The sequence below is a fragment of the Mustelus asterias genome, chromosome 29 (genome assembly GCF_964213995.1).
Source record: "Mustelus asterias chromosome 29, sMusAst1.hap1.1, whole genome shotgun sequence".
Classification (NCBI taxonomy): Eukaryota; Metazoa; Chordata; class Chondrichthyes; order Carcharhiniformes; family Triakidae; genus Mustelus; species Mustelus asterias.
Window position 1 is genome coordinate 9,698,166 of NC_135829.1, and position 26,745 is coordinate 9,724,910.

General features: G+C 48.6%; 1 protein-coding gene across 2 annotated transcripts in view; it reads right to left on the minus strand.

Moving 5' to 3' along the window:
• LOC144480508 (AT-rich interactive domain-containing protein 3B-like) overlaps positions 1 to 26,745 on the minus strand; it is a 183,052-nt gene that overhangs the window by 85,473 nt on the left and 70,834 nt on the right. For both annotated transcript variants that reach the window (XM_078200006.1, XM_078200005.1), the window contains one exon: positions 24,812 to 24,884. In XM_078200006.1, the coding sequence (XP_078056132.1) occupies positions 24,812 to 24,884 (73 nt within the window). The remainder of the gene's footprint in view (positions 1 to 24,811; positions 24,885 to 26,745) is intronic.

The following is a 26,745-nucleotide window of genomic DNA, read 5'->3' on the forward strand; positions in this document are numbered from 1 at the left end:
TTCAACAACCAGTTCTTCATCCAGACACACGGAACAGCCATGGGGACCAAATTTGCACCTCAATATGCCAACATCTTCATGCACAGGTTCGAACAAGACTTCTTCACCGCACGGGACCTTCAACCGGTGCTATACACTAGATACATCGATGACATTTTCTTCCTTTGGACTCATGGTGAACAATCACTGAAACAACTCTATGATGACATCAACAAGTTCCATCCCACCATCAGGCTCACCATAGACTACTCTCCGGAATCGGTTGCATTCTTGGACACGCGCATCTCCATTAAGGACGGTCACCTCAGCACCTCACTGTACCGCAAGCCCACGGATAACCTCACGATGCTCCACTTCTCCAGCTTCCACCCTAAACACGTTAAAGAAGCCATCCCCTACGGACAAGCCCTCCGTATACACAGGATCTGCTCGGATGAGGAGGATCGCAACAGACACCTCCAGACGCTGAAAGATGCCCTCATAAGAACAGGATATGGCGCTAGACTCATTGATCAACAGTTCCAACGCGCCACAGCGAAAAACCGCACCGACCTCCTCAGAAGACAAACACGGGACACAGTGGACAGAGTACCCTTCGTTGTCCAGTACTTCCCCGGAGCGGAGAAGCTACGGCATCTCCTCCGGAGCCTTCAACATGTCATTGATGAAGACGAACATCTCGCCAAGGCCATCCCCACACCCCCACTTCTTGCCTTCAAACAACCGCACAACCTCAAACAGACCATTGTCCGCAGCAAACTACCCAGCCTTCAGGAGAACAGTGACCAAGACACCACACAACCCTGCCACAGCAACCTCTGCAAGACGTGCCGGATCATCGACACAGATGCCATCATCTCACGTGAGAACACCATCCACCAGGTACACGGTACATACTCTTGCAACTCGGCCAACGTTGTCTACCTGATACGCTGCAAGAAAGGATGTCCCGAGGCATGGTACATTGGGGAAACTATGCAGACGCTGCGACAACGGATGAATGAACACCGCTCGACAATCACCAGGCAAGACTGTTCTCTTCCTGTTGGGGAGCACTTCAGCGGTCACGGGCATTCGGCCTCTGATATTCGGGTAAGCGTTCTCCAAGGCGGCCTTCGCGACACACGACAGCGCAGAGTCGCGGAGCAGAAACTGATAGCCAGGTTCCGCACACACAAGGACGGCCTCAACCGGGATATTGGGTTTATGTCACACTATTTCACATAAATATTTCTGCTTTTTTCCTCCTGAGTCTTTATCATGCGATCCTAGAATCAGAATTTATGTCACACTATTTGTAACTCCCACAGTTGCGTGGACCTGCAGAGTTTCACTGGCTGTCTTGTCTGGAGACAATACACATCTTTTTAGCCTGTCTTGATGCTCTCTCCACTCCCATTGTTTTGTTTCTTAAAGACTGGATTAGTTGTAAGTATTCGCATTCCAACCATTATTCATGTAAATTGAGTCTGTGTCTTATAAGTTCTGTTTGTGAACAGAATTCCCACTCACCTGAAGAAGGGGCTCAGAGCCTCGAAAGCTTGTGTGGCTTTTGCTACCAAATAAACCTGTTGGACTTTAACCTGGTGTTGTTAAACTTCTTACTGTGTTTACCCCAGTCCAACGCCGGCATCTCCACATCAAGCATCAATGTGGCAGAATCAACGCAGGACCCAGATTCACCGCTACTGCGTTGATTGTAAGAAAAGTCAGGTAGGCTCGCGATCCATTGCACTGGCCCACCAGCCTACATGGTGATGGACCTTATAACCCACCCAGCCATGCCCACTCCCCAAGGCAGATCCTAGATGGGCAGGTACAGTGGCACAGTGGTTAGACCTGATGCCTCACAGCACCAGGGACCCGCATTTGATTCTGTCCTTGGGTAACTGTGCGTGGAGTTTGCACATTCTCCCCCGGTTTCCTCTGGGTGCTCCGGTTTCCTCCCACACTTCAAAGATGTACAAGTTAAGTGGATTGGCCATGCTACATTGCCTCTTAATATCCAAAGATGTGCAGGTTAGGTGGATTGACCATCCAAAAGCACCCCTTCGGGTCCAAAGATGTGTAGGTTAGGTGGATTGGCCATGCTAAATTGCCCCTTAGTGTCCCAGGATGTGTCGGTTAGATGGGTTGAGACTCCTGGTCCGCCATTTTGGATGCAGAGTGACACCCCATGGAGCTACACTCTCGCAACCTGTTCATGGAAAAGTGCCACAGTGATTAGCACTGCTGCCTCAGAGCGTCAGGGACCCGGATTTGATTCCCAGCTTGGGTCACTGTCTGTGCGGAGTCTGCACATTCTCCCCGTGTCTGCATGGGTTTCCTCCGGGTGCTCCGGTTTCCTCCCACAATCCGAAAGACATGCTGGCTCGACGCATTGGCTAAATTCTCCCTCAGTGTACCCAAACAGGCACCAGAGTGTGGCGACTAGGGGATTTTCACAGTAACTTCATTGCAGTGTTAATGTAAGCCTTACTCGCGACACTAATAAATAAACTTTAAAAACGTTTAAAACAAGCTGCCCAAACGTGTGCCTCATGCATCGCTGGAGCCTTCAAGTCATGAAGTAGAAAATAAATGCTGGATATTTAACTTTATAAAGTTGCTTGTGCTGGGCCCCAGTGCACAAAGGAAGGAAGGTACGCTCGCTTTGCAAGTTGCCAGTTTGTGCTGTCTGTATGTGACATTGCCAATGGTGGCCATTTAATGACTTTATTTTTTTTTGAAACCGTATTGTGATAAATCACTTGGAATGCCAGTTTCTTTCAACTTGTACCTCACTGTTGAAAATAAACAAAGCTGTCTTTGTTCGAATGGGCCTGTGCTTTGTCCCCGTCCGACGGTATATAAATCTTACTCTCATTCTGTTGGAGGTGCCTGCTTGCGAGCCTGGGACTGAAATGCTTCACACGGTGGAGTTCGCAATGTTTCCCAACCTTCAGGGTTAGAGGAATGCACAGAATTTCTCTCAGAATTACAGACGTAGATACAAATTGTGAACAGGAGTAGGCCATTCGGGCCCCTCGATCCTGAGCTCCCATTCGATGAACTCACGGCTGGTCTGATAGTGGCCTCAACTCTGCTCTCCTGTCTCCCACTCGATAACCTTTGACTCCACTGTCAATCAAGAGTCTATCCAATTCAGCCTTAAACATGTTCAATGACCCAGTCTCCACTACTCTCTGGGGAAGGGAGTTCCACAGACTAACCGTCCTCTGAAAGGAAACAGACTAGGTTAGGATTGATGTGGAGGTTAGGACTGATGTGGCGTTGGACTGGGGTGGGCACAGTAGGAAGTCTCACAACACCAGGTTAAAGTCCCACAGGTTTATTTGTTGGATCTGTTGAACTTTAATCCGGTGTTGTGAGACTTCTTACCGTGCTAGGTTAGGATTGATTTTGCTGGAGTTCAGACGAATGAGGGGGGGTCTCATAGAGACTTATAAAATTCTAACAGGACTAGACAGGGTAGATGCAGGGAGGATGTTCCCGATGGTGGGGGGAGTCCAGAACCAGGGGTCACAGTCTGAGGATTCGGGGTAGACCATTTAGGACGGAGATGAGGAGACATTTCTTCACCCAAAGAGTGGTGAGCCTGTGGAATTCATTACCACAGGAAGTAGCTGATGCCAAAACATTGAATGTATTCAAGAGGTGGCTGGATATAGCACTTGGGGGCGAATGGGATCAAAGGTTATGGGGAGAAAGCAGGATTAGGCTATTGAGTTGGATGATCAGCCATGATTGTGATGAATGGCGGAGCAGGCTCGAAGGGCCGAATGGCCTCCTCCTGCTCCTATCTTCTATGTTTCTATACATCTCCTCTGCTCCGCCTTAAAGGGGGGATACCTTATTTTAAAATTGTATCCCCTAGTTCAGGTCTCGGGAAACATTCTCTCAGCATCCACCCTGTCGAGTCCCCTCAGGATCGAAAGGTGACCTCTCATTTGTCCAAGTGAATAGGATGTTGAGACTGCCATTTGCCCTTACAATAAGGTAAATCATAGAATTCAGGGGGGTAGGGCCTGGGTGGGATTGTGGTCGGTGCAGACTCGATGGGCCGAATGGCCTCCTTCTGCACTGTAGGGTTTCTATGATTTCTATGATTTCTATGATTTTGATTTCTAATTCCGACAGGAGGAGGCCATTCGGCCCATTGAGTCTGCACTGATTCTCCAACAGAGCATCTTAGCCAGGCCCCTCTCCCTATCCCCGTAACCCCACTAATCTACCCCATTAATCCACCTAACCTACACATCTTTGGACACACTAGCGGCACGGTGGCACAGTCATTAGCACTGCTGCCTTACAGCGCCAAGGACCCCGGTTCGATTCCCAGCTTGGATCACCATCTGTGTGGAGTTTGCACCTTCTACCCGTGTCTGCGTGGGTTTCCTCCGGGTGCTCCGGTTTCCTCCCACAATCCGAAAGATGTGCAGGTTAGGTGCATTGGCCGTGCTCAATTCTCCCTCAGGTGTACCTGAACAGGCGCCGGAGTGTGCCGGCTGGGGGATTTTCACAGTAACTTCATTGCAGTGTTAATGTAAGCCGACTTGTGACACTAATAAATAAACTTTACCTTTTATCTTTGGACACTAAGGGACAATTTAGCACGGCCAAACCAACTAACCTGCACATCTTTGGACCGTGGGAGGAAACCGGAGCACCCGGAAGAAACCCACGCAGACACTGGGAGAAAGTGCAAACTCCACACAGACAGTGACCCGAGGCTGGAATCGAACCCGGGTCCCTGGCGCAGCGAGCCTCCTGACTTGGTCTGGCTGGCCTACAAGCAGCCATGATGTGGAGATGCCGGCGTTGGACTGGGGTGAACACAGTAAGAGTTAACCTGGTGTTGTTAAAACTCTTACTACAAGCAGCTGACAGACTCTTCCCTCAGAAAAGTTCAATTCGAGGGCAATTAGGGATTGGCAACAGGTGCTGGCCTTATATTTACATAAAAAGAAGAACGTATACATAACCCAATTAACACAATATCTTTATAATGGCAACCGCCCCTTTTGTGTTGTCAGCGCCTCAATCTCTAATCTGTGCAGAATTTCACCTTTCCACCTCCTAAATTGATGTAGATTAAGCATAACAATTATTAATACACAAAATCACCATTACTGCAGCACGTGGTAGAATCCCATAAAACCAAAAAGCTTTGATTCCCTCTCCCAGCCTGTGTTGAAGCAAATCCTAATCATTCGACCTGTCCAAATCCGCGGAGTGGGTTGGGGAAGATAACCTGGGCCCTTCCTGACACAAAACAGTGACCTGAACATCTAAGCCGGCGAGGGTGGAGCCCGAACGGGCTGGTTGCAACTCGCCCCCGAATGACTGGAAAAGCCATCATCAACAGCAGGTATTCAAAACACAGCAACTCCCCTTTCGTACTGACCTGTTCAGCCATAAGCTCGCCGACTATCAATCCTTTAATTTCTATAGCGCCTTTCATGCCGTCGGGATGTCCGTAAGGCACTTTACAGCCAATGAAGTACTTTTAAGTGCAGTTACTGTTGTACATTAGGAAATGGGGGAGCCAATTTGTGTACAGCAAGATCCCACAAAGAGCTGTGTGACAATAAGTTCACAAGATAGGGAGCAGAAGTAGGCCATTCGGCCCATCGAGTCTGCTCTGCCATTTGATCATGGCTAATATGTTATGATCTGGTCATTATGACCAGATAATGTTTGTTTCTAAGGCATTAGTTGAGGGATAAATGTTGGCCAAGGCCAAAAGAGTGGTCTCCCCAAAATATACCACCAAAACCTTAAAGAGATAGGAGCCGAATTAGGCCATTTGGCCCATCGAGTCTGTTCTGCCGTTCAATCATGGCTGATAAGTTTCTCAACGCCATTCTCCCACCTTTTGATCCCCTTACCAATCAAGAACATTTCTATCTCTGTCTTAAATACACTCAATGAACTGGCCTCCACAGCCCTCTGTGGCAATGAATTCCACAGATTCACCACCCTCTGGCTGAAGAAATTCCTCCTCATCTCGGTTCTAAAGGGTTGTCCCTTTAGAAACATAGGAAACTAGAAAACTACAGCACAAAACGGGCCCTTCGGCCCCACAAGTTGTGCCGAACATATCCCTACCTGTTAGGCCTACCTATAACCCTTCATCCTATGAAGTCCCATGTACTCATCCAGGAGTCTCTTAAAAGTCCCTATTGAGTTTGCCTCCACCACCACTGACGGCAGCCGATTCCACTCGCCCACCACCCTCTGTGTGAAAAACTTCCCCCGAACATTTCCCCTGTACCTACCCCCCAGCACCTTAAACCTGTGTCCTCTCGTAGCAGCCATTTCCACCCTGGGAAAAAGCCTCTGAGAGTCCACCTGATCTATGCCTCTCAACATCTTATACACCTCTATTAGGTCTCCTCTCATCCTACGTCTCTCCAAGGAGAAAAGACTGAGCTCCCTCAGCCTATCCTCATAAGGCATGCCACTCAATCCAGGCAACATCCTTGTAAATCTCCTCTGCACCCTTTCAATCATTTCCACATCCTTCCTGTAATGAGGCGACCAGAACTGAGCATAGTACTCCAAGTGGGGTCTGACGAGGGTCTTATATAGCTGCATCATTATCCCCGGACTCCTAAACCCAATCCCTCGATTGAGTTACTCTGAGATTGTGGCCTCTGATCCTAGTCTCTCCGACGAATGAAGAGATAGGACCCCACATCCACTCTATCCAGGCCTTTCAGTATTCTGTAAGTTTCAATGAGATCCCCCCTCATCCTTCTAAACGCCATCGAGTACGGAGCCAGAGTCCTCAGACACTCCTCATATGTCATACCAACCCAGAGGGCAGACGATAGCTCAATATCTCATCCGAAAGATGGCACGTCCAACAGTGCAGCACTGCACAGGGGTGGTGTTGGCCTAGATGAAGGGACAATCCTCTGCAGTGGGTCTTGGACCCACGACCTTTCAACTCATGAGGCTAGGGTGCTACCCACGAAGCTACAGCTGACAAGCGTCGACTTCTGAGGCAGAAGTCAGGAATGAAGGGAGCTTAGAGAATTGCCAATAGCCCGACCTTTTGATTTGATTTATTATTGTCACATGTATTAGCATACAGTAAAAAGTATTGTTTCTTGCGCGTTATACAGACAAAGCATACCGTACATAGAGAAGGAAAGGAGAGGGTGCAGCATGTAGGGTTACAGTCATAGCTAGGGTGTAGAGAAAGTGTGCGAGGTAGGTCCATTCAAAAGTCTGACAGCAGCAGAGAAGAAGCTGTTCTTGAGTCGGTTGGTACGTGACCTCAGACTTTTGTATCTTTTTCCCTACGGAAGAAGGTGGAAGAGAGAATGTCCGGGATGCGTGGGGTCCTTAATTATGCTGGCTGCTTTTCCGAGGCAGCGGGACGTGCAGACAGAGTCAATGGATGGGAGGCTGGTTTGCGTGATGGATTGGGCTACATTCACGATCTTTTGTAGTTCCTTGCGGTCTTGGTCAGAGCAGGAGCCATACCAAGCTGTGATACATCCGGAAAGGATGCTTTCTATGGTGCATCTGTAAAAGTTGGTGAGATTCGTAGCGGACATGCTGAATTTCCTTACGACTGCCGAAACGCCACGGTTGCCACTTGTGAAGGGGTCTCGGAAACGTCCCCGGGACTCCTACAGGCTGGGGTTAGCAGAAAATGGAAATTCACCCAGCAGCCTTCAAACGTGCCCCGTCTGACTGCGCCGCTTAATTGACACAGGGAGCTGATCTTCTGCCTGTGAGACACCATTAATGTCCTGTCTGCTTAACAAGTGACTGAGTGGTGGCTCCAGCCATTCTAGACGCCCATTTATAAAACATACTGATGGCTTCCCTTTATCCAATTAAGATGACATCTTGTGGTCTGAATTCGAAATGAAGACTAATGAACCGGTCCCTCCTTTATCAATCAGAAACCCATTTTCTACCAGGAGCCAGCGTCTGGGCGTCCGTCTGCTGTGCTTTGCTGGCTGCGTGAGCCCAATAACTGTCCCGTCAAACAAACATTCATCACGCCTTATGAAATAACACTGTCCGAGATCACTCCCCATCTTGCGATTCTCACAATATCCAGGGCAATAAGATTAATCAGTTTCTGCTCACCATCCCCGCACAGCAAGACGGCCGGCTCTTATTAAGCAGCAGATCCTGTCATTATTCAGGGTTTTCAGGTCCCAGCTATAGAACCCCCACAGTGCAGAAGGGGGCCATTCGGCCCATTGAATCTGTACCCACTCACCGACAGAGCACCTCACCCAGGCCCGATATCCCAGTAACTCCACATATTTACCCCACTAAACATAGAAACATAGAAGCAGCAGTAGGCCATTCGGCCCTGCTCCACCAATCATTATGATCATGGCTGATCATCCAATTCAATATCCTGATTCGTCCTCCCCCCCACCACTCCCTTGATCCCTTTAGCCCCAAGAGACATTTCTCATTGAAATCACACAATGCTTTGGCCTCAACTACTTTCTGTGGTAGTGAATTCCACAACTTGTCTCCCCCACATATTCTGAGAGACGAAAGGGCAATTTTGCATGCCCAATCCACCTAACCTACACACATTTGGACACTAAGGGGCAATTTAGCATATCCAATCCACCTAACCTACTCATCTTTGAACACCAAGGGGCAATTTAGCATGGCCAATCCACCTAACCTACACATCTTGAGACACTAAGGGGCAATTTAGCATGGCCAATCCACCTAACCGACACATCTTTGGACACTAAGGGGCAATTTAGCATGGCCAATCCACCTAACCTATACATCTTTGGACACTAAGGGTAATTTTGCATGGCCAATCTTGGACACTAAGGGACAATTTAGTATGGCCAACCCACTTTGGAATGTGGGAGGAAACCGGAGCACCCGGAGGAAACCCATGCAGACATGGGAAGAACGTGCAAACTCCACACAGACAGATACCAGAGGCCACAGTGCTGCCCCTACTATGTCACCTTGCTGCCCAGCCAGCACCAAAGTTTGAACATCTCTCTCCCCCGCGACAGTTAACTATCCTTAACCCCTTCAACACGGCAGTGATGGCTCAGTGGGTCACATCCTTGATCCGGGTCAGAAGGTCGCAGCGTCAAGTCCGATTCTGGGGGACTGGGGCACGAAAGGGAGGGAGCGCCGCGCTGGCTGATGTGCCATCTTTCTGATGAGACATCTGACCCAGACTCCATCTTCTTTCTGAGGTAGATGGAGCAGACGCCACGGGGCCATTTTTTGGATAAATGATGGGAGTTTTCACCCTGGTGTGACATGGGCCAATATTCATCCCTCAAAGACATTAGCCGGTGATTGGGTGGAATTTGTGGGATCTTGCTGTGTTCAAATTGGCTGCTGTGTTTCCTAAATTCCAACAGTCCAAAGATGTGCGGGTTAGGTGGATCGGCCATGCTAAATTGCCCCTTAGTGTCAGGGGGACTAGCTAGGGTAAATGCATGGGGTTATGGGGTAGGGGAGTGTGGTTGGTGAAGACCCAAGGGGCCGAATGGCCTCCTTCTGCACTGTAGGATTCTATGATTCCTTGACTACGGCCAACGAAGGATTGCTTTGAAGTGGAAAGCCATTTTAAAGTTTATAAAATTTTTAAAAAGTTTTTTTTTAACTAGTGTCACAAGTAGGCTTACATTAACACTGCAATGAAGTTACTGTGAAATTCCCCCGAGTCGCCACACTCCGGCGCCTGTTCGGGTACACGGAGGGAGAATTTGGCACGGCCAATGCACCTAACCAGCACCTCTCTCGGACTGTGGGAGGAAACCGGAGCAGCCGGAGGAAACCCACGCAGACACGGGGAGAACGTGCAAACTCCGCACAGACAGTGACCCAAGCCAGGAATCGAACCCGGGTCCCTGGCGCTGTGAGGCAGCGGTGCTAACCCACTGTGCCACTTTTCCATGAACAGGTTGTGAGATTTGTAGCTCCACGCAGACACGAGGATGACCAAAGGCAGCTATATAGTTGCAGGCCTCTCTCTATCCGTTGAGGGGTTGTTGCTACATTTATAGTTCTTCAAGGTATGCGAGCTCCATAAATCAACACCAGAAAGCAGCGTGATCGCCTTGTACTGTAAGGGAGCAGAGCACCATCGCAATCACACGCCACCGGGGATCAACTGAGGGAATCAGATTTCAGATGGATTATCGATGCCACGTAACAGGTTCCAATGATCAATCACAAGATGACAATTTTGTTTAACAAAAAATTAGAACAGGAACTGACAGCTGGGAGGGGGTAGGGGGGGCGTGGCCCCTTTAAGAAGCCACAGCTGTTAAACAACTCTCTTAAAGTGGAATCACCTGCATTTTCAAAAGACAGCTCGGAGGGACAACTGTTTCACTCCTCTAAGTGTGGCTTAGAAAATTATGAGGTTACACTCAGGGTTGGGGGAAGGCCCAATGATTTAAAGGATAGCTCCAAATGGAAGCTTAGTCTTCCCTTTGAGTCCCAGTCGCGTCGTCGGCCAACCTTCTGAAGGCCTCCAATGAGCTGGAGGTTAGCGAGTTATAACTCGCTTCGAACATCGGTGTTGGTAGAATCTCCTACAGTGCAGAAGGAGGACATTCGGCCCATCGAGTCTGCACCGACCACAATCCCACCCAGGCCCTATCCCCATAATCCCATGCATTTGACCCTAACTAGCCATCCTGACACTAAGAGGCAATTTAGCACGGCCAATCAACCTAACCTGCACATCTTTGGGCTGTGGGAGGAAACCGGAGCACCCGGAGGAAACCCACGGAGACACGAGGAGAATGTGCAAACTCCACACAGACGGTCACCCAAGGCTGGAATTGAACCCGGGTCCCTGGCGCTGTGAGGCAGCAGTGCTAACCCACTGTGCCACTGTGCCGCAACCAGTCGGGTCACTGTGTGGGGAGTCTGCACATTCTCCCCGTGTCTGCGTGGGTTTCCTCCGGGTGCTCCGGTTTCCTCCCACAGTCCAAAGATGTGTGGGTTAGGTTGATTGGCCATGCTAATTTGCCCCTTAGTGACTCACCTGATGATGGAGCAGCGCTCCAAAAGCTCGTGCTACCAAATAAACCTATTGGGCTTTAACTTGGTGTTGTGAGACTACTTACTGTGCCCACCCCAGTCCAACGCCGGCAACTCCACATCATGTCCCAAGATGCGTAGGTTAGGCGATTGGCCATGCTAAATTGCCCCTTACTGTCCCAAGATGTGCGGGTTAGGTGGATTGGCCATGCTAAATTGCCCCTTAGTGTACCAAGATGTGCAGGTTAGGTGGATTGGCCATGCTAAATTGCCCCTTAGTGTACCAAGATGTACAGGTTAGGTGGATTGGCCATGCTAAATTGCCCCTTAGTGTCATTCGGGAAAAAGCATTGCGCTCTTTAATTTGACAGTAAACATCTTTGGAGTGTTCCCTCAGCTCCCTCCTCCCCCGCCGACACCCACCCCTAGCTTGTCGCCAAGCTAGGCCCGAGGCCTAAGTAAACAACACGTTCCCTCGCATTCTGGTTCTGCGGGTTTGAGACCCTGGGGTCCTGAGAGATTTAATCGATGCTGCTGGGTCAATTTAGAAAGGAATGCCAGAAAGGTGACGGCCGGCCTCACCTTAATTCCTTCAGGCATTAAGCTGCCACCGAAAGAATAGACACAATCAGGCCCACGCCTTAATCCTAGCAACACCAGGCCTGCCATTAATAAAACACAGAACAAAGGCTACCCCCTCGCTACAAAGGGGAATGCTCAAATCATCAATAAATAAAGCAGCAGGGCCGACAAAGACATCAACGTCTACCACATGGATCAAAGGCTGAGGGCCTTCCCTGATAATATCTGGAACTCTCAGAGGCATGAGCACTCACACAAATACCGTGCAGGTAAGGCTTTCTAACCTGCAAATAACTATCTCCTGTGTACAGGACCCCCGCTTCGTACATTTAAATCGGCCGATTGCAGTGGGAAGCTTCCTTCTTCCGCTCAGCATTTTATTTTCTCGGAGAGGGTGGGCGCAGTGGTTAGCGCCGCTGCCTCACAGCGCCAGGGACACGGGTTCGATTCCGGGTCGCTGTCTGTGCAGAGTCTGCATTTTCTCCCCGTGTCTGCGTGGGTTTCCTCCGGGTGCTCCGGTTTTCTCCCACAGTCCAAAGATGTTCAGGTTCGATGGATTGTCCATGCTAAATTGTCCCTTAGTGTCCAAAGATGTGCAGGTTAGGTGGATTGGCCATGCTAAATTGCCCCTTAGTGTCCAAAGATGTGCAGGTTAGGTGAATTGGTCATGCTAAATTGCCCCTTAGTGTCCAAAGATGTGTAGGTTAGGTGGATTGGCCATGCTAAATTGCCCCTTAGTGTCCAAAGATGTGCAGGTTAGGTGAATTGGTCATGCTAAATTGTCCCTTAGTGTCCAAAGATGTGCAGGTTAGGTGGATTGGCCATGCTAAATTGCCCCTTAGTGTCCAAAGATGTGCAGGTTAGGTGAATTGGTCATGCTAAATTGCCCCTTAGTGTCCAAAGATGTGTAGGTTAGGTGGATTGGCCATGCTAAATTGCCCCTTAGTGTCCAAAGATGTGCAGGTTAGGTGAATTGGTCATGCTAAATTGCCCCTTAGTGTCCAAACATGTGCAGGTTAGGTGGATTGGCCATGCTAAATTGCCTCTTAGTGCAAGGGGATTAACGCAGTAAATATGTGGGGTTATGGGGATGGGGTGGACCTGGCTAAGATACTCTTTCGGAGAGTTAGTGCAGACTCGATGGGCCAAGTGGCCTCCTTCTGCACTGTAGGGATTCTATGGAATGTGGTGCCATATGGCCTGGGGTGGTGTGCGCATAAGTCTGATAAAGCACAAGGCAGGTGCTTAGATTCAGCCCTGTAGCTGCTGTGCTACTGCACAGTTTTTATCATTAATAAATACCTTGTGTGTTTCTCATGAACTCTTGTGAAAGTGCAGCGTCACATCTGATGAACGTCTGGTGAGGGGCTGTGTCTCTCGTGTCGGTTTGGTATTTGCCTCTGTTACCTTGAAGGCCAGACTCTGAGAGGGCAATTTCAGTCCCCTTGCCTTTAAACCCACACCATCGTAGCCAGTCTCCATGCTGGCTAAGAGCCAACTGCATCCCAGTGTCTGAACGCACGCCTCGCAGCCTGTGATCGTTGGGTTGGGTTGGACACAAGTGAAATACTGGCAGCAATGGGAAACTCGCGGACTGTCCCATGCGAAGAATCAATCCTTCCCACTTCATAGAATCCTTACAGTGCAGAAGAGGCCATTCTGCACCGACTCGCTGAGAGAGTAACTTACCCAGACTCTGTCCCACACCCTATTCCCATTACCCCACACATTTACCAATGGAGCATGGCCAATCCACCTAACCTACACATCTTTGGACACTAAGGGGCAATTTAGCATGGCCAATCCACCTAACCTGCACATCTTTGAACACTAAGGGGCAATTTAGCATGGCCAATCCACCTAACCTAAACATCTTTGGGCACTAAGGGTCGATGTAGCACGGCCAATCCACCTAACCTGCACATCTTTGGACACTGAGGGGTAATTTAGCATGGCCAATCTGCCTAACCCATGATCCCAAGGTGGACATTATTAACCAGCATACGAGACCAAATCACATCAGGAGAGATGTCTCGAAGGAGAAAAGCGAGGGAGAGATGGACACAAGAGTTATAGGAGTGCAGATGTGTCAGAGCTCTTTGGGACTGGAGGAGATTGCAAAGACATGGAAGGAGGAGGGAGAGGGGCTTGAAAACAAGAAGGCAAATTTTAAAACCAAGGCACCTCTTGGCCCAGATGGGTCTTTCCAACAATCGACAACGGTTTCACGGTCATCAGTAGATACTTAATTCCAGATATTTTAAAAATTGAATTCAAATTCCACCAACTGCCGTGGCGGGATTCGAACCCGGGTCCCCAGAACATTACCCTGCTCTGACGAAGGGTCATCCAGACTCAAACGTTGGCTCCAATCTCTCCCATGTCTTTTAGAGACACTTCTTGACGCGGGGGTGAAAGGGGGAAGTGAACTCCCTGCCAGTTGACACATGGACTTGGGACGAGCTCAGTTTTACAGCTGCATTAAAGCTCGCGTTCTGCCCGAGGAAATTGAAAAAGTTCTTGCCATCTGCAGCTCAGATTTCTGCTGCAAGTGTGAACCTCATATCGCAGGCGCCGTGGCTGTGAGCAAATTGTGAAACCCTTTCTCACAGTCTGGGAGCTCGGTACGTCAATTTGTCAGCGTCAACAGCCGATCGGCAAACATCGCAAAGCGCTGTTAGGATGCAGGAAGCCAGGCTCACATCACTTCACGACTGTCAGTGGGGGAGGCAGCGGCCTAGTGGTATTATCGCTAGACTATTAATCCAGAAACTCAGCTCGTGTTCCAGGGAACAAAAACAGAAAATGCTGGAAAATCTCAGCAGGTCTGATAGCATCTGTGGGAAGAGAATAGAGTAAGAGTTTTAACAACACCAGGTTAAAGTCCAACAGGTTTATTTGGTAGCAAATACCATTAGTAATTGGTAAATATATTTTGGTATAAATATATTTATATGGTATAAATTATATGGTATTTAGATGGTATAAATATAAAATATATTTTGGTATACCATTTGGTATAAATGGTATTTGCTACCAAATAAGCCTGTTGGACTTTAACCTGGTGTTGTTAAAACTCTTACTGTGTTTACCCCAGTCCAACGCCGGCATCTCCACATCATGAAGAGAATAGAGCCAACGTTTCGAGTCTGGATGGCCCTTCGTCAGAGCAGGGTAATGTTCTGGGGACCCGGGTTCGAATCCCGCCACGGCAGATGGTAGAATTTGAATTCAATTTTTTTTAAAATCTGGAATTAAGAATCTACTGATGACCGTGAAACCGTTGTCGATTGTCGGAAAGACCCATCTGGGCCAAGAGGTGCCTTGGTTTTAAAATTTGAACCCTTGTTTTCAAAGCCCCTCTCGCTCCTCCGCCCGTGTCTTTGCAATCTCCTCCAGTTCCACAGAGCTCTGACACATCTGCGCTCCTATAACTCTTGCAATCCTCTCTCCCTCGCTTTTCTCCTTCGAGACATCTCCTGACGTAGCTCGGTCTCGTATGCTGGTTAATAACGTCCGCCTTGGGATGTTTCAGGGTGTTCGAGGTGCTGTATAAATAGAAGATGTATTAATGTCCTTTAGGGAAGGAAATTTGCTGTCTTCACCGGTCTGGCCTACAAGTAACTTCAGAGCCACAGCAATATGGTTGACTCTCAACTGCCCTCGGGCAACTGGAGATGGGCAATAAATGCTGGCCCAGCCAGCAATGCAGCAATTCACCAAAGATCCTTAGACAGCACCTTCCAAACCCATAACCACTTCCACCTAGAAGGACAAGGGCAGCAGATACATGGGGAACACCACCACCTGCAAGTTCCCCTCCAAGCCACTCACCATCCTGACTTGAAAATATATCGCCGTTCCTTCACAGTCGCTGGGACAGAATCCTGGAATTCCCTCCCTAACGGCATTTTGGGTCAACCCACAGAACATGGACTGCAGAGATTCAAGAAGGTAGTTCACCACCGCCTTCTCAAGGCCAGCCAGCGACGCCCATGTCCCACAAACGAATAAAAATAAATGCCCATGTTCCAAGAATTAATAAATAAAAAACACTGGTGATTTCCTTTGTTGGTTGTAGGGATCCGCATTCTAATCAGTATTTTGTAACTTGATTTTGTGTCTCTATGCCCTGTTTGAGAGCACATTTCCACTCCATCTGATGAAGGAGCAGCGCTCCGAAAGCTAATGGTATTTGCTACCAAATAAACCTGTTGGACTTTAACCTGGTGTTGTTAAAACTCTTACCGATTTCCTTTTTGCTCAGTTTTGGACACTAAGGAGCAATTTATCATGGCCAATCCACTTAACCTGCACATCTTTGGATAGCTGCAAAACTTTGCCCTGGCTTCCATTTCTAGCCTTCAACACAGGGATCAACTTTGGCAGTTCCCTTCATTATCTCAAAGGCTTCTAGTTAGACTCCGGCACTAAGACAATAGGCCTAGTTTAAAAATATATTCATTACGCAGCTACTGTGAGTTGCTATGACAGCTGGTGGATACATATATCCCTGACCTTACAATCCAGGGAAAGGGCGGAAGAATTTTTTAAACTCAATTCACACTCTTAGCCATTATTGAACAGGCTGTGAGGGAGGAATGGCTAATGGCAGGCTCAATGAAGTTAGCGTTTCACACTTAATCAACACTAATCACTTCAAAGTCATGGAGAAGAATTCACATTATCCAGACCCTTCTATTCAATAATTTCATTAAAACCGTTCTCTGTTTCTCCCAGGGACCGAACAAATTCAGATTAATGAGCAATTCTTAAGTGACTTCAAATTTAAAGTTTATTTATTAGTGTCACAAGTTGGCTGACATTAACACTGCAATGAAGTTACTGTGAAAATCTCCTAGTCGTCACACTCCGGCGCCTGTTCGGGTACACTGAGGGAGAATTTAGCATGGCCAATGCACCTAACCAGCACGTCTTTCAGACTGTGGGAGGAAACCGGAGCACCCGGAGGAAACCCACGCAGACACGGGGGAGAACGTGCAGACAGTACGCACATACAGTGACCCAAGCCGGGGATTGAACCCGGGTCCCTGGTGCTGTGAGGCAGCAGTGCCACCACGCCGCCCCACTTGGAATATGAAGGAGTGGACCATCTATGGCAGTGGTTAGCACTGCTGCCTCACAGTGCCAGGGACCCAGGTTCAATTCCAGCCTTGGGTGGCTGCCTGTGTGGAGTTTGCACATTGTCCCCCGTTGTCTGCGTGGGTTTCCTCCCACAGTCCGAAGGATGTGAGGGTTCGGTGGATTGACCATGCTAAAATTTCCCCCTAGAGGGAGCTTGGTTAGCAGGGTAAATATGTGGGGTTATGGGGATAGGGCCTGGGTGGGATTGTTGTTGGTGAAGGCTCGATGGGCTGAATGGCCTCTTTCTGCATTGTAGGGGCTCTACGATTTACCCTGACCAGATGGGGCCTTGTGTGGTGCTTTTCTTGACAACAGAACGCTGTTTGGTTTAAACACGGTGGCTCAAGGAAAGTCTCCCAGGAAGTGGTAAATGATGGTAAGGTGCGGCCATCTTGGATTTTGTGCCGTTGGCACAGTTGCCATGACAACTGCTGCTCAAGACGGTTAACGGAACATTTCGTGGCTGCCTCTTCTCTGGGAAGGGTCATTGTCTTATCTGGGAGAAATATACAGCCATTTCCTGAATCAACTTGTGAACAAAGAAAATCCATATCCTGTTGGGGGAACACCCTCCCTGCTCTGTCCTCTCTAGACCTGCAAACGCACAGAGTTACTTTTATTCGTTTTGTTTAAAGGCCAACCTCCTTCACCTGGATCTCAGGTGCATGCTCCTGTTGATCTTTCAGAGAGGGAGTTTAGATTTAATACAACCTCCTTATCACCTCCCCCCACCCCAAACAGCGCTGCAGCCAATGAGGGCTTTCTGAAGTGTTGTAATATAGAAAATGCCTCAGCCAATTAGTGCTCAGCAGTCCCACAGTCATAGAATCCCTACAGTGCAGAAGGAGGCCATTTGGCCCATCGACTCTGCGACAGAGCATCTTATCCAAACCTTAAACTACTCATCTTTCGACACTAAGTGGCAATTTAGCATGGCCAATCCACCTAACATGCACATCTTTGGACACTAAGGGACAACTTAGCATGGCCAATCCATCTAACCTACACATCTTTGGATACTAAGGGGCAATTTAGCATGGCCAATCCACCTAACATGCACATCTTTGGACACTAAGGGGCAATTAAGCATGGCCAATCCACCTAACCCGCACATCTTTGGACACTAAGGGACAATTTAGCATGGCCAATCCACCGAACCTCCACATCTTTGGATACTAAGGGGCAATTTAGCATGGTCAATCCACCTAACCTCCACATCTTTGGATACTAAGGGGCAATTTAGCATGGCCAATCCATCTAACCTGCACATCTTTGGACTGTGGGAGGAAACCGGAGCACCCGGAGGAAGCCCACGCAGACACGGGGAGAACGTGCAAACTCCACATCGACAGTGACCCGAGGCCGGTATTGAACCTGAGTCCTGGGCGCTGTGAGGCAGCAGTGCTAACCATTGTGCCACTGCCCCTCAACACAATAATGACCAGCAAACCAACATAGACGTTGAAAAGATTTGAGGGACAAACACTGACCCGGGAAGCAATTCCCTCCTTTTTCCCGAAATGTGGAGATTTTATAGCCACCTGAGGCCTGGGTCTAATGCTTGCCCCGAACGATGGAACCACCAACTGTCCGCAGTGCTGCACCGGAGTGTGGGGTTAGAATCTGTGAGGTGGGGCTCGAACCAGCAACCTCCTGACCGACTGAACCACAAACCATCCTTCCCTACACGTCACGGACACAGAAGTGTTTTTTTAAAAAAAAACAACTTAATGAGGCCGATGTTACGCAGGTTCAGACTGGAACCCGCATTTAACCTTTAGCACAAAGCATGCCCTGTCTCATACCTGCTGATAGGACTAATCCACAGATTACAGCCCTGATTACACAGCCCAGAGTTCATTTACAAGATTACGGTAGGACCAGCAGGCACACATAGACAAAACCATTTCTAATCACGAGCGATTCACTTTAGCCAGCACTTTTTTTTTCGACAAAAGTATCTTTCAAGAGTCCAAAACAAAGTCCAAGTGTTGACATCCTTCCCTAACCTTTGTTGAACTTGTTTTAAGTACAGAAATATCCAGGGAGTCAACTTGATGTTCTCACGTGCTGCACCCGTCAGAGTGAAGGGCTGGTCCCCTTTGCTCAGTCGCCCACGTCTCCTCGGGGTCCCACGGTCAGGTAATGAGCCATGGACAACTGAAGTATCAATGGTGATGGTAGTCGAGGGACCTTGAGGGGGGAAAATGAAGAAGATTCCCCCGGGTGTTCTGGTTTCCTCCCACAGTCCAAAGATGTGCCGGTTAGCTTGACTACCCATTCCCCTTATTGAAGAGGGCTACCTGGGTAAATGTGTGGGGTTACGGGGATGGGGCCTGGGTGGGATTGTTGTCAATGCAGACTCAATGGGCCGAATGCACTGTAGGGATTCTATGATTCTCTAAGACTTGTGTTCCCTTTAAGGAACCAGCTGCCAGAAGCAGTAGTAGAGGCGGGTACAATTTTGTCTTTTAAAAAACTATGTACAGTTCTGGTCACCCTATTATAGAAAGGCTATTATTAAACTAGAAAGAGTGCAGAAAAGATTTACTAGGATGCCACCGGGACTTGATGGTTTGAGTTATAAGGAGAGGATGGATAGACTGGGACTTTTTTCTCTGGAGTGAAGGAGGCTGAGGTGTGATCTTATAGAGGTCTATAAAATAATGAGGGGCATAGATCAGCTAGATAGTCAATATCTTTTCCCAAAGGTAGGGGAGTCTAAAACTAGAGGGCATAGGTTTAAGGTGAGAGATACAAAAAAGTGTCTAGAGGGACAATTTTTTCACACAGAGGGTGGGGAGTGTCTGGAACAAGCTGCCAGAGGTAGTAGTAGAGGCGGGTACAATTTTGTCTTTTAAAAAGCATTTAGACAGTTACATGGGTACGATGGGTATAGAGGGATATGGGCCAAATGCGGGCAATTGGGATTAGCTTAGGGGTTTAATAAAAAAAGGGCGGCATGGACAAGTTGGGCCGAAGGGCCTGTTTCCATGCTGTAAACCTCTATGACTCTATAAGCGTTTAGACAGTTACATGGGTAAGATGGCTATAGAGGGATATGAGCCAAAATGTGGGAAATTGGGACGAGCTAAGTAGTTATAAAAAAGAGGCGGCATGGACAAGTTGGGCCAAAGGGCCTGCTTTCATGCTGAAACCTCTATGACTCTATAAGCACACAGGGAAGGCAATGGGAATCCACCATGAGTATTCCCTTCCCTAGTCATGGTGCTCATTGAAGTTGAAACGGCGAGGCTTCTTTTTCTGTTCATTCGTGGGAAACAGATATCACTGTCTGGCCAGCATTTATTACCCATCCCTAGTTGCCCTTGTTCAGAGGGCAGTTGAGAGTCAACCAGATTGCTGTGGCTCTGAAGTCACATGTAGACCAGACCAGCTAAGGATGGCAGATTTCCTTCCCTAAAGGACATTAGTGAACCGGACAGGTTTTTCCAACAATCGACAATGGTTTCATGGTCATCAGTAGATTCTTAATTCCAGATATTTTTTATTGAATTCAAATTCCACCATCTGCCGTGGTGGGATTTGAACCCGGGTCCCCCAGAACATTAGCTGAGTTTCTGGATTAATAGTCCAGTGATAATACCACTAGGCCATCGCATCCCTCTGTGCAGGTCAGTATCTATTGCCCATTCCTAACAAGCAACCAGCATAATTAAGGACCCCATGCACCCCGAACATTCTCTCTTTCGCCTTCTTCCGTCGGGAAAAGGATACAAAAGTCTGAGGTCACGTACCAACCGACACAAGAACAGCTTCTTCCCTGCTGCCTTCAGACTTTTGAATGGATCTACCTCGCGCTAAGTTGATCTTTTTCTACACCGTAGCTATGACTGTAACACTACATTCTGCACTCTCTCCTTCTCTATGAACGGTATGCTTTGTCTGTATAGCGTGCAAGAAACAATACTTTTCACTGTATCCCAATACATGTGACAATAATAAATCAAATCAAATAATTACCCTTGAACTGAGTGCCTTGCGAGGCCATTTCGGGCATTTCAGAGTCAAACACATTGCTGTGGATCTGGAGTAACCTTGAGACCACAGAATCTCTACAGTGCAGAAGGAGGTCATTCGGCCCATCGAGTCTGCACGGACAATCTGACAGAGCACCAAGCCAACCCCCTGCCCTAATCCCGTAACCCCGCGCATTTACCATGGCTAATCCACCTAACCTGCATATCATTGGACACTAAGGGGCAATTTAGCATGTCCAATCCCCCTAACCTACACATCCTTTGGCCACTAAGGGGCAATTTAGCATGGCCAATCCCCCTAACCTACACATCTTTTGGCCACTAAGGGGCAATTTAGCATGGCCAATCCATGCAACCCACAGATCCTTTGGATACTAAGGGGCAAATTAGAATGGCCAATCCATCTAACCTACACATCTTTGGACACTAAGGTCAATTTAGCATGGCCACACCACCTAAACTACACATCTTTGGATTATGGGAGGAAACCGGAGCACCTGAAGGAAATCCACGCAGACATGGGGAGAACGAGCAAACTCCACACAGACAGTGACCCGAGATCAGAATCGAACCCAGTCCCTGTGGGTTGTGAGGCAGGAGTGCTAACCACTGTGCCACCATCTAGGCCAGATCTGGGTTAGAAAGGCAGATTTTCTTCATGGAAGGGTACTAGTGAACCAGGTTATTACATATTATTTTGAAAAACAACAACACTTAATTCCCCGTTACTGAGACTAGCTTTATATTCTTTAATTAATGGGATTTAAATTCCACCAGCTGCCATGGTGGGATTTGAACCCAGGTCCCCCAGAGCATTAGCCCGGGCCTCGGGATTACTAGCCCAGTTATATTACTGGTGTGCCACCATGGAGAGGAACAGCATTGAAAGGGGAAACTCAAATAAGAACACGAGGAGGAAATGAAGAGGTTATGATGATCGGGTTGGATGAAGACACGATGGAAGGAGGCCCTTGTGGAACAAGGAACAATTATGCTTGCATTCCCCTTCCGAGACATTCTTTTTGTATTTCCAGGAGCGTTTTATAAACATGATATTCCTTTAATTAATTGACGCACTCGTCAGCTGTCGAAACCTGGTTCAGGAAAAAAGCAAAATAAATCCCTCTGACTGGCTCCCCTCATAAAATGTGTACATTAATACAAAGGGTTGCTTGGACACTTCAAATCCCTTGTGTCATAAATACTGCCATACCTCATCAATCAGTGTCTGCTGGCCAGAGTCCTCTGAGTAAGTGGGGGGAAAGCTAACAGCAAGGAGCTACTGTATCCGTGCATCAGGCAGTGCATATTGGAGCTTCCGAGGATTAGCCAGATTCCCATCGGAGTCAACTTGGTGCCAATCTCTCTCTCTCCCTCCCCCCCACCTCCCAATTCCCCGCCTCTGCTCCTTATCGTGTACAGGGGATGGAACTGTGCTCAACCTTTCAATATAAACAGCTTCAAGGTCATTAATCCAATCCACCACAACTCCCCCCACCCTCGTCCTCCCAGCTGTCTCAGTTGAAGTGACTGACAGAATGTGAAGGAGCCAACACAGTGGAGACTGTTCCATAATGAATCATTAACATCGCGCTTCCCATGAGGGCCCTGCGCTTCCAGGGCCTCTCTTGAAGAAAAACGGGACACACTTGTGAGTGGTTAAGGTGGTTAGCACAGTGGTTAGCGCTGCTGCCTCACAGGTATGTATTTACCCTGCTAATCCGCCCGACATTAAGGGACAATTTACCGTAGCTAATCAACCTAACCTGCACATCTTTGGAGTGTGAGAGGAAACCGGAGCACCCGGAGGAAACCCAACGCAGACACGGGGAGAACGTGCAAACTCCACACAGACAGTCACCCAAGCCGGGAATCGAACCAGGATCCCCGGCGCTGTGAGGGAGCAGTGTTAACCACTGTGCCACCATGGTGAGCACAAACTAATTAACCTCATCCCCCCTGGATACTGTGAGAAACATTAGATTGGCCATGCTTAATTGCCCCTTACTGTCCAAAGATGTGTAGATAAGCGGGATTAGCAGGGTAAATACGTGGGATTACGGGGTTGAGCCTCAGGAAGAGCCTCTATCGGAGAGTTGGTGCAGGCTTGATGGGGCAAATGGCCTCCTTTTGCACTGTAGGGATTCTATGATTCTACGACCCATGATGCCCAATCCTATTGTCTAGGTTCCCAACATGACTTACTGGCCATTTGGACAGCGGGTAGTGGGAACCTTGATGTCTGTGTATTCTACACTCCTGCAAGGAGCTTCTTGTGACTTTTCTTTATTCATCCGTAGTATATGGGCGTCGCTGGCTGGTGAGTATTTATTGCCCATCCCTAGTGGCCCTTGGAGAGCACTAGAGAGTCAACCACATCGCTGTGGCTCTGGAGTCACATGTAGACCAGACCAGGTAAGGATGGCAGATTTCCTTCCCTAAAGGACATTAGTGACCCAGATGGGTTTTCCCGACAATCGACAATGGTTTCATGGTCATCAGTAGATTCTTAATTCCAGATTTTTAAAAGTTGAATTCAAATTACATCAGCGGCCGTGGCGGGATTCGATCCTGGGTCCCCGGAACATTAGCTGAGTTTCTGGATTAATAGTCTAGCGAGGGAGAGAGGAGGGGGGAGGAATTCCTGTGGAAATTGGTGCCTGCAAGAAAAGATGGTGTAGGATTGGGATAAGAGTGAGGGGGGCGGTGGGCATTCGAAGTCTGCCAAGGTGGGCGCGCCATGCCACCGTCTCCCCACCACCATTCTCAAGGAGGGTGCAAAGAAAGCTGGCAGCACAGTGCCAGCACGCAGGAGAAGCCACTTTGAAAAAGCTTTTTACAGCGGGTCCAATTCTCGAATTGGACAGCCAACGCAACACAACACAACCGAGGAAACCTCTCACTGTGACGGCAATGTCTCATGGTGTCGTAAGCCTCCAGTGAAGCACGGCTGCCCGCTACACGGCGCAGAAATAGAATGAAAAAACATCTCACACACTATATAATCTACGTAATTTCGAAGTAAGATGGTCTGGTTTTTTTTAATGGTAAACCATGCGAACCAAACAGCGTAACACCAACATCAACTGTACCCATTTTACATTACTGCATACCCGTCTCATGCTGAAATGATTGGGGTGAAGATTTCAGGGAAAGCTGGTCAATGTATCATTACCCCCCCCCCCCCCCCCCCCCCACCACCCCTCCCCCCACCAAAACTTCTCACGGCTTAGAGATGCCCACTGGAGTTGCGACAAGTGATTTCAACGGTCTCGGGGCCTCTTCATTTGTAAACACAAGACGCGCCCGGATTGTGTAGCGCATTCAGGGAAAGTAGATCCACGCAGTGTTGGGACTTCCAGGTTTAGATGGGGCATGGTCACATCAAAAGCAAACCAAAAATAAGGGGGGGCCGGTTCAGAACAGAGTTGAGGGGGAACTTCTTCTCTCAGAGGATAATGAATCTCTGGAATTCTCTGCCCATAGAAGTGGTGGAGGCTTCCTCGTTGAATATGTTTAAATCACGGGTAGATAGTTTTCTGATCGATAAGGGAATTAGGGGATATGGGGAGCAGGCGGGTAAGTGGAACTGATTCGCTTCAGATCAGCCATGATCTTGTTGAATGGCGGGGCAGGCTCGAAGGGCCAGATGGCCTACTCCTGCTCCTATTTCTTATGTTCTTATGTTCTCCCACTCCATGTTTTGGCTCCAAAACGGGGTGTTAATTAACCCCACCCTTGGCAAGACCATTGTCTGATAAGCTTTCCACCAGAGAGCCTGCCTAACCTGTGTCACGCGGTGACTCCACGAGAGAGCCTGCCTAACTCGCGCCACACGGTGACTCCACCAGAGAGCCTGCCAAACCTGCACCACGCGGTGACTCCATGAGAGAGCCTGCCGAACCTGCACCACACGGTGACTCCGCCAGAGAGCCTGCCGAACCTGCGCCAAGTGATGGCCAGTTTTACACTATACTCAGCCTCACTGGGAAATGGGTTGCATCATAGTGCTAGACGGCACGGAACGAGAGGTCCCTCGGCTTCCGGCTCAGACTCACCTCGCTTCTGCATGAAAACGAACAGGTCGTCCAGGAACTCTTTCCGTCTGGGGTCACTGTCCAGTTCATAGAGCTGTCAAAACAAAAAACAGAAAAGGGAAGCATTCAAAGGATGTCCAGACAGAACCGAGTCGCAACTGCATCCCAGGAACTGAGTCGGTTTTATAGAACAATGCAGAAGGAGGCCATTCAGCCCATTGAGTCTACACCAACTCTCCAAAAGAGCGTCTTACCAAGACCCACACCCCATCTCCCATATACCCTATACGGGAGATGGGACCATGGCAGTTGCCATGGTCAATCCACCTAACTTGCACATTTTGGGACACCAAGGGGCAATTTAGCATGGCCAACCCCCCCAACCTGCACATCTTTGGGCTGTGGGAGGAAACTAGAGCATCCGGAGCAAATCATGGAATCCCTACAGTGCAGATGGGTCTGCACTGACTCTCTGACAGAGTGTGTTACTGAGGCCCTCTGCCTGCCATATCCCTGTAACCCCACATGTTTACAATGGCCAATCCACCTGACATGAGCATCTTTGGAGTGTGGGAGGAAACCGGAGCACCCGGAGGAAACCCACGCAGACACGGGGAGAACGTGCAAACTCTGCACAGACAGTGACGCAAGCTGGGAATCGAACCCGGGTCCCTGGCGCTGTGAGGCAGCAGTGCTAACCACTGCGCCACCCTTAATTCAGACGCAGAACGTTGTCCAAGTAGACAACAAGACAACCCCACCCTGTGATCACTGCCAGTACTTTCCAGCGATCGGAAACATCTCTGAGGTAAATTGGAATTTCTTTCCGGACAGCTCTACAATAATGAAAGTACGATGACACATTCTCATAGGTTTTGGTGAAGACCTGGGTTCGATTCCTGGCTTGGGTCACTGTCTGTGCGGAGTTTGTAGGTTCTCCCCATGTCTGCGTGGGTTTCCTCCGGGTGCTCTGGTTTCCTCCCACAGTCTGAAAGACGTGCTGGTTAGGTGCATTGGCCGTGCTAAATTCTCCCTCAGTGTACCCGAACAGGCACCAGAGTGTGGCGACTAGGGGATTTTCACAGTAACTTCATTGCAATAAGCCTTCATTGCAATAATGTCACACAAATGGCACAAATAAATAAACCTCAATATTACTTGACAAGAGTGGGACGTCAAGTGAGGACCACAGGCCTAGTTTACAGCTAAAAGTAAAATACTGCGGATGCCGGAATCTGAAACAAAAACAGAAAAATGCTGGGAAATCTCAGCAGGTCTGACAGCATCTGTGGAGAGAGAATAGCGCCAACATTTCGAGTCTGGATGACCCTTCGTCAGAGCCTCATCAGAGTCACCCAGGCTCCAAACATTGTCCCTATTCTTTCTCCACAGATGTTGTCAGATATATTACAATTGTTGCCCACTCAGCATTGAGAGTCACAGATGAAGAACAGCATTGTGCCTGAACTTACCAGAGTACTGGCTCCCAACAAGCAGCCCATCAGTGACTTGGCTAGGTGGATATATAACATGGTCGAGGGGATTGGGATGGGGGAGCTTTCTTACAATAGAGTGCATGAGAAAATGTGGGGTGGCGAGATGAATGCCTGCTTAGACCGAGTTCCCGTTCCCTTTCCTAACTACCGCTGATTTCACAACAAGGATCATGTTAACTTTTGGCCAAAATGGGAACTCAATTTCTAATGATCATCGCTAATGCTCTAACAATGACAGACTTCTAAGGTGAATCATAGAATTCCTACAGTGTAGAAGGCGGCCATTCGGCCCATAGAGCTTGCACCGACAACAATCCCACCCAGGCCCTATCCCCGTAATGCCACATATTTACCCTGCTAATCCCCCTGACACTAAAGGGCAATTTAGCGTGGCCAATCCACCTAACCTGCACATCTTTGGACACTAAGGGACAATTTAGCATGGCCAATCCACCTAAC